Genomic DNA, 8,822 nt, shown 5'->3' on the forward strand with positions numbered 1-8,822 from the left:
GTCTTGCTCGCACAGGTGCAATGACCGCCATCCTTAGCTACATTATAATCTTATATGTATATAAAAATGAATCGCAAAATGTGTTGGTAAGCGCATAACTCGAGAACGGCTGAACCGATTTCGATAATTCTTTTTTTATTATATTCCTTGAAGTACGAGGATGGTTCTTATGTAGAGAAAACGTAAACATGTACCACGGGCGAAGCCGGGGCGGACCGCTAGTTATATATATAAAAATGAATCGCAAAATGTGTTGGTAAGCGCATAACTCGAGAACGGCTGAACCGATTTCGATAATTCTTTTTTTATTATATTCCTTGAAGTACGAGGATGGTTCTTATGTAGAGAAAACGTAAATATGTACCACGGGCGAAGCCGGGGCGGACCGCTAGTTATATATAAATATGCCAGATTCTGGTAGACCTATAGCCTATTATACATTATTAACTCTTTGCCTATAGGCTACTTCATGCACGAGAAACGGCGACATTAGGGCCAGCTATGTTGGCAACACTGATAACGGTTTCATCGCTTTTCGAGATTGACTTCGTGTTTATTTTTCTGGTTTCTTTCTACTATTTTACGACCCCTGCTTGCCCATCGGACCCTTTTCTCGCCCAACCGTTTTGACCCTTGCTTGTACCTGGACTTCGTTTTATGCTCAACCTGTGACTACGGCACTGGTGATACTTGTGTGTGGAAGATGTCCTACGTGAGATGTGTTTATGTAGGATGCGAAAAAACAAGTCGAGACGTATCAGTGTTTCGGTTTCCAGTTAACGATGAAGAACGACTTTCGCTCTGGATACAACATTCAGGTAAGGTAGCTCCATAATTTTTATTTTATTTTGCGCTATTACTTACCTATAGACACGGGGGGCGCACGGTAACTGTTTATTATCTTGCGGCACCCTACTCCTAGGGGTAGGGCAGGCAATTAAAAGAACCCTGTAAGTAACCCTGTAGTAACCCTGTAAGTAAGTAAGTTAAAACCATAACAATTTAGAATAATAACCTACTGACCAATAAAATTGTGCCATGAAACCCTGGCTTTCTGCTTGTCACTAAAAAGTAAGTACAAATTTAATAATTTGATTAAAATTGAGCTTTAATCTTTGCAGGAAATTTATTTTTGGATTCCTTGACCAAAGATGAACTATACTGTAGATTCATTTGTGCTGACCACTTTGATGAGTCCGTCATCCATAAAGGAATCAAGAGAAACCGACTTATTGGAAAAGCAGTACCTGTCCATTATCAAAAAGCTGGCGTTGTTGAACAACCATCGATTTCTGCACATGCACAGAAAACTAAAGATATGGAAATTGGTAAATATTTCAATTCATGTTTTAATTTACTAGGAGATACTTATGTTAATAATTGTAATTAAAATTCATGCCTAAAATAATTCTGATCCACATTGACAGGATGTTACAGTGGTTTTCACTCTTCTATTTATTAAAAAAGCCTGCAAACATAATGAAACTGAACAACTTTTACTACAGTGCAGCACTATACTATGTACAATGTACATACATACAGGCATACTGCAGTACAGTGCGCTCAACTAGCCTCAGTAAATAGTCACATAAATAAATGTATCCAAGTTAGCTAACTGCATCAATGCATTTAAGTCAATAGCTTGTATTCAAACCGATGAATGTAAATGAATGCTGGAATGGACTGAACGGACAACTCTTTCCATGGCAATGATTAAGACGGTTGACGGTTTGACGGCCCTTTGATTCTATTAGTCCATGATACTTATTGTGGACATGTTGACAGATGCCAATGTCATAACAATTTGAATTGCTATAGGGCGTATTCAGAAAGAAAGCTTGAAACTTATAAGCGCTTATCGGCGCTTGTCATGTTCATATATTTTCCTGCGCGGGTTACCAGCGCTGACAAGCGCCGATAAGCGCTTATAAGTTTCAAGCTTTCTTTCTGAATACGATCTTACTTGCTCTGTGTACTATATTACTTGCTCTGTGGCTCTGTGTTCAAAGTTCAAACTTCAGTCTTCAATATTGTTTTAAACTTTAAAACAGCACACTAAATAAAAATACTCACACATTATGCTTTAATATTAATACACCAAATTTTCATACCAGTTTTTATTAAATATGACAATTGACACAACAGACTTTCAGGACATATGTAGAATATGTCTTGAACGATCCCGAGCAACTTTTAATATTTTCACTTGTTATTACGCGAAAATATTATACTGTGAAATGCTGTCGGATTGTACAAAAATAAAGGTAAACTTTAAGTTTTTACCAAATTTTATAGCAGAAAATGAAATTCTTTATTAATTTTCCATAATATTGCAGCCTGATGAAGAGGACGGTTTGCCACGGCTCATTTGTAAAAATTGCTTTCGGCAGTTGAAGAGAACATATAATTTCAATATACAATGTATAGAGAGTGAGATAAAATTAAGGAACCTTCTAAATGGTAATGATACAATAATTACGGAAGAGAAAGAAAAATGCATTGGAATCGAAGACGAAATACAAGATCTATGTGATAGTGTGAATGATGAAATAGAAGATTTGAATGACAAATCTGTAGAATTATTGTCAAAAGAAGAAAAAGCTATTGATGAGGATATAAAGTCAGGTAAACTTGTTTGTGTATAGTTTATTATCTTATGAGAAAACCATAATCTTCTTATATATAAAAATGAATCGCAAAATGTGTTGGTAAGCGCATAACTCGAGAACGGCTGAACCGATTTCGATAATTCTTTTTTTATTATATTCCTTGAAGTACGAGGATGGTTCTTATGTAGAGAAAACGTAAATATGTACCACGGGCGAAGCCGGGGCGGACCGCTAGTGTTGTTATAAAAATTTCCACTAAAAATTATGTACTACTACTATGTAAACAATATTAATTTCAGAACCTGGTTACAACGACAATGAGGAAAGTGACACTTGGAATGATGATGATGATAATTTACTTAATCAGTTCAAAACGGCACCAGAAGCTGAAGGTTTGTGATTTTTTATTATTTTATGTATATACAAGTGGTCCGCCCCGGCTAAGCCCGTGGTACATATTTATCCTATGTCCTTCTCCTGGCACTATACTACTTCCCTGCCAATTTTCAGCTAAATCGGTTCAGCCGTTCTTGAGTGGAGTAACTAACACAACTTTCTTTTATATGTATAGATTACTTTTGTACATTGATTCCAAGTTTTTATAAAACATGATCACAAAAGGTTTGATCTGTATCTCATATTTTCTCATTTTCTCATATGACATACAAATATGCTGGAAATTTCCATTGTAGTCAGTCCATACATTTTTAATAGTCAAAAGCGTTATTATTTTCTTTAATTATATAAATACTTTCTTCACACCCTGGACACTCCATACAAAATTATCGTTTTGACAGTTACACTGTAGAGACTGCAAATGTGTGTGTTAACGCTTTATGGTTGGCACATTTGTGACTAGCATAGCGTAAAAAAAAAATCGCGTTTTTCTGATGAAATACATCCGTAAACAGCACAATATCTAACCATTTTCTACGAAAAACGATAATCACAAATCCTAAATAATAAAATTACTTTGAGTCAATTTGATTAATGTTGTCAATCTTTGTTGCGTATCGTCCTTGCAGAAAATGTGGCCCATTTTGCCTGATCTGAGTGAGGTAAGTGTTTAATTTTGGCGGGAGGCGGAGAGTGTCCGTTCTGTAGCGTTTAGCTACTATTATGTATTCTGTGCTTTCTTATTATTTCCTCTTAAGTATTCCTTTTATTTCATTTTAAAGTTTGAACTGAACTTTTTTATCAAGTTTCCATAAAAATTAACAATCACATCTTGAAACTAAAGCATGACATTACATTTGTTTCCAGAAGCAAATGGCGAGGTAATAACAAAGAAAAAAAGAGAGCGCAAGAAAAAAGGTAGGACTAGTTCCTTTTTATCATAAATTGAATTATTAAAATCAATTGAGTGCTTGAGTTAAATCATAAGAAACAAACAAAAATCTTCTCTTTATCATATAACAACTATTTTATTAAGCAACTTACAATATTTTATCAACTTAGATGGAACATGGTACAGCAAGTTACCACACCAGTGCGAAGTCTGCGGCAAGATACTGTGTTCTATAAGCAGTTTGAACACCCACAAAATAACTCACACGGACATCAGGCGTTATAAGTGTACCGAGTGTCCTGCGACTTTCAAGTGAGTTTCGTTTATTATGTTTTGTCTTATTTTCCGTGATTAGTATACATTTTTTTAAGTTTTTGAAATGTTTGGTATAATGACCTTACCTTACCTACCTTAACCTTACCTCCATAAGGTTATTATGGAGGACTAGATTTCCGCCCGCGGCTTCGCCCGCTTTTGCAAAGGAAAACCCGCATAGTTCCCGTTCCCGTGGGATTTCCGGGATAAAAACTATCCTATGTGTTAATCCAAGTTACCCTCAATATGTGTGCTAAATTTCATTGTAATCGGTTCTGTAGTTTTTACGTGAAAGAGTAACAAACATCCATACATCCATACATCCTTACAAACTTTCGCCTTTATAATATATATTAGATATTAGATATTAAATCTTACTTTAATGATAAATATGCTATCCAATCATAACTAATAATTATATTTTATTTATATTATATACTAGCGGTCCGCCCCGGCTTCGCCCGTGGTACATGTTTACGTTTTCTCTACATAAGAACCATCCTCGTACTTCAAGGAATATAATAAAAAAATAATTATCGAAATCGGTTCAGCCGTTCTCAAGTTATGCGCTTACCAACACATTTTGGGATTCATTTTTATATTATAAGATTTATATTATAATTAAGATTTTAAGTTGTCACCAAGTGGCCGATTCACTGCACTATCACAATGATAAAGTCATTCTTTCATTCTGACTGACCTTTGCTCGGCTTGGTTGAAAGTGGCCCTGCCGTCCAAGCCAGAGGTTGTGGGTTCGATTCCCACCCGGGGCAAATATTTGTGTGATGAACATCTGGGTGTTAATTATGTATAGTTTAGTAAAATAATTAAGTAAAATTTATTTAAAATTATATATGTATGTATATGTATGTTTATCAGCCATCTGGTTTCCATAACACAAGCTAAAGCTTAGTATGGGATCAGATCGTGCCATGTGTGAAAATTGTCCTGAAATATTTATTATTTATTCTGCTTTCACACTCATGTTCAAAAAGTGTCAAAGCAAAAACCTGTATACGCGATAAATTGACTTTGAGCTTTACTACCACGAAGTAACTTCTAGTACTTAGTCCTTATTTCAATAAATGTTTTATGCAATGGTGTTCAGACATAAAAAAAGTCTTTGAAAGCCTAAAATGGTCTTTTGTTCATCAGTGTCTTGAAATATATATTTTTTATTACAGAGGATACAGCGGTTTGTTCCAACACAAAAGCTTACATACTGGCGAGAAACCATATCATTGTGAATATTGTCCGAAACAGTTTAGAAAAAAAAGAACACTCGTTAATCATATACGGGTGCATACAGGTATGATATATTTTTTTGTAAGTTAAGCTGTGTTTGTTTAATTTATTAAGCATTTAAAGTATTAATGTAATGGCTCAGTAAAATTATATTTCCGTTTTTGTAGCAATTTGTAAATATTTGGTCCTTCGAGTCGGTTTTTTTCAAATTAAAAAAAAAATATTCTTGTTTGTATAGTCCCTTTATCGAGAAAATATTGTGTTATCTAGTATAGTTTATTAATAAAGCAGAAAGTAATATTAATAATATCCTCTAAAACTATTAAATATAACATTTTCAGGTGAAAAGCCATACAATTGCAATATTTGCTTCAAGAGATTCTCTACAAGCACGATTCTGGCGACACACATTAAACGGCATATCGAGATCCAGCCGTATCTGTGCCAGGAATGTGGGAAAGGTATATATTATAATTATTAAAATAAGAATGATTTACTTTTCATAAAAATCTATCGGTCAATTAAGGAAAGCTGGCATGTTCACAGTACTCACACTTTCAGTATGTTCAATTTCACTTACAGTATGTTCAAAAATAAATGCGACTCTAGTTTCATTTTAGACTTGAATTGTAAAATGGTGCGTTGTAGATAAATACATATATGCAAATATAATTATGAAAGCTCTCATAATTTACCTGTAAAATTATAATTTAAAAGTAAATAAATTGATGAACTTAATTATTTATTCTAATAATAATCAATTGGATAAAAGTATTAATAATCATTCAATTATCAAATAATAATTAAATTTCAGGTCATAAAAACAATACAAATAACACGTGTACGCGAAACTATGAACTAGGAACTATGCGGGTTTTCCTTTGAAAACGCGGGCGAAGCCGCGGGCGGAAACCTAGTAGTCTATAATTCTTCAATTTACTGTATCACAAAATTCTTCATATATTTTTAGATATTCGTACTACACCAATTACATCACCCTGTATTTATAAACAATTGCAAAATAAAAGCTACACATAGGCCGGGAGATACTGACACAAAATTTCGGGTCATTTGTAACAGAATGGCGGTTCTACAGGGGTCTTATTACGCAATGACAAAAAGAAAAATGATGGTCAGAACGCTGGTACCGGCGGACTAGTCGCGTGGGCGTTAGTCGAACTCGTCGGATAAATAGCGAAAGTCAAACGATTTGTAACACAAAAATTTTAGAATTTACCGATAGCCCATAAAAAAGATGTAAGCGGTAGTGTCATGCCATACTTTTCCGGTGTAACTACGAATAAAATCTTACGATAAGAAAAAAATCTTATACACATTCGCCACCTCCCACAGGTAAAAAGTGGCATTATCACACTTCTATTTATAATCATTCAGGAGTTGTTGAAAAAAAAAATGTAGGGTGGTACAAATCGTTTGGCGAGACAAAAAAATTCAAAAATTTGCAGATTTTCCGCGGTATGGCGACTATTTGGAATCGTCCGAAAAGTATGGCATGGCGATTTTAGTAAATGGCTGCACGACGATGGTGGAAGTTAGCCCGGTACAAATGGTTGAATTGTTTTTTTAAATCAACGCATTCACGTCGGTAAGGCGGACTGTAAGTCACATGGTAAAAGTATGGCATGACACTACCGCCTACATCTTTTTTAAGGGTTATCGGTAAATTCTAAAATTTTTGTGTTACAAATCGTTGGACTTTCGCTATTTATCCCACGAGTGTGACTAACGCCCACGCGACTAGTCCACCGGTACCAGCGTTCTGACCATCATTTTTCTTTTTGTCATTGCGTACTAAGACCCTAAACCGCCATCCTGTTACAAATGACCCGAAATTTTGTGTCAGTATCTCCCGGCCTAGCATGTGCAATGTGTAAATGTGTTGACGTTCCAGCTCTTCTTAATATAGGTATACCGTACTTACAAGTTACACAAACAATGATGTAAAACTGATATTATTGCAGGATTCCCAATAAAATCGGAGCTCAATGTGCATCAAAGAGTACACAATGGAGAGAAGCCATATTCTTGTCATCTCTGTGAAAAGACATTTGCCACGGCTAGCTATTTGTCCATCCATGTACGAATACATAAAAGGGAAGTTAGGTAAATATTTATTTTCTTATAACAACTTGACAACAAGAATGATTTTATATTAAGTTTTTATCTCTAGGTACATAAATAATGAATGGTATGTGATAAAATTGGTTATAAATTATCTTATTATTATATTAGAAGACAGGTCAAAACTGTACCCTAAAGAAGTAGATTTCCCTTAAAATTCTTATGATTTAATTCTAAAATTCAATCGACCAGCATATAACATAAAGTATTAATTACCTGACTCTATTTACTACTACTATCTACTTATGTAAAGATACGTATTATATAAAAATATTTGCCTCTTTCCAGATATAATTGTAAATACTGCCACCGCGGTTTCATAACGCTCAGTTCCTACAACGTTCACGTAAAACGTCACGGGCAAAAGGACTATGCCTGCGAGTGTGGAAAGACATTCTACACTTCTTCAGAACTAAAACTACATAAAATAGTACATACAAAAAAAAAATGCGAAAAAAGATACCAATGCAAAATATGCGATAGAAAATTTACGCAAGGGGGCCATTTAGGTCGACATTTTAGAAATGCCCACGCGAAACCGAACGCGCCTTTACCACCGTCGGATTACTATAAAATATTACTTCCACAGACTTTTAATAATTAACTAAAAAGTCCAGGATTTTTTCAGTAAACCCATCTTTAATAGATTTTTTAATAGACTACATCTATACTAATATTATAAAGAGGAAAAGTTTGTAAGTATGTATGTATGTATGTATGTATGTATGGTTTTCACGCATAAACTACTGGACCGATTTCAAAAATTCTTTCACCATTAGAAAGCTGCATCTTTACTGAGCAACATAGGCTATATTGCATTTTCAAAAAAATTAGAGATCCTTACCAAAAATGCAATAATGTAACCCAAGGTGTAAAAAAATCCTCAATAAAACTTCTGTCATCGCGTGCGCTGCGGAATCTATTGAAGATAGAACAAAAAAATGTTCTACGGTATTATAGAATGGATCAATATCTACAAGAAAGTCCGCGATACCATATGTCCATCTTCATTAGTTATGTTACTACAACAACTTTTTTACGTTTTCAAAGTAAATAGAAGTGCCGACAGTAATCAAACCATGTTATCCATACACATATATTAATCCTTATCCCATTAAATGATGTTTTATTATAGACTGTTTCAATACCAGCAAAATACTTTTTAAATGAAAAGAATTGGATATTCCATTCAAAAGATATAACGAATTTTTAAAAGTGTCAAT

General features: G+C 34.3%; 1 protein-coding gene across 3 annotated transcripts; it reads left to right on the top strand.

Annotated features, from left to right (window-relative positions):
• Positions 1-505: 505 nt before the first annotated feature.
• Positions 506-8,271, top strand: LOC149479281 (uncharacterized). Of its 3 annotated transcripts, XM_089707839.1 has the most exons (11): positions 506-818; positions 1,122-1,328; positions 2,146-2,264; positions 2,337-2,625; positions 2,909-3,001; positions 3,873-3,923; positions 4,068-4,209; positions 5,397-5,521; positions 5,799-5,918; positions 7,440-7,581; positions 7,888-8,271. In XM_089707839.1, the coding sequence occupies exons 1-11, from the start codon at positions 704-706 to the stop codon at positions 8,201-8,203; spliced, it is 1,719 nt and encodes a 572-aa protein (XP_089563965.1). In that variant the 5' UTR covers positions 506-703; the 3' UTR covers positions 8,204-8,271. The 3 variants fall into 3 exon arrangements, with proteins under 3 accessions (XP_089563965.1, XP_089563966.1, XP_089563967.1); XM_089707840.1 differs by lacking the exon at positions 2,146-2,264; XM_089707841.1 differs by lacking the exons at positions 506-818; positions 1,122-1,328 and having other exon boundaries at positions 1,746-2,264.
• The last annotated feature ends 551 nt before the right edge of the window (positions 8,272-8,822 follow it).

This window comes from Colias philodice, chromosome 20, assembly GCF_061535455.1.
Source record: "Colias philodice isolate Cphi_HAF_F1 chromosome 20, ilColPhil1 Martin Lab GWU primary, whole genome shotgun sequence".
NCBI lineage: Eukaryota > Metazoa > Arthropoda > Insecta > Lepidoptera > Pieridae > Colias > Colias philodice.

What these genes read in the sequence shown, in the direction of transcription:
- LOC149479281 (XM_089707839.1), top strand. Translation starts at nt 704, where the DNA reads ATGTCCTACGTGAGATGTGTTTATGTAGGATGCGAAAAAACAAGTCGA. An exon ending in AAGAGAGCGCAAGAAAAAAG is followed by an intron (nt 3,924 to 4,067) that starts GTAGGACTAGTT and finishes TTATCAACTTAG; the next exon opens with ATGGAACATGGTACAGCAAG. An exon ending in ATACATAAAAGGGAAGTTAG is followed by an intron (nt 7,582 to 7,887) that starts GTAAATATTTAT and finishes GCCTCTTTCCAG; the next exon opens with ATATAATTGTAAATACTGCC.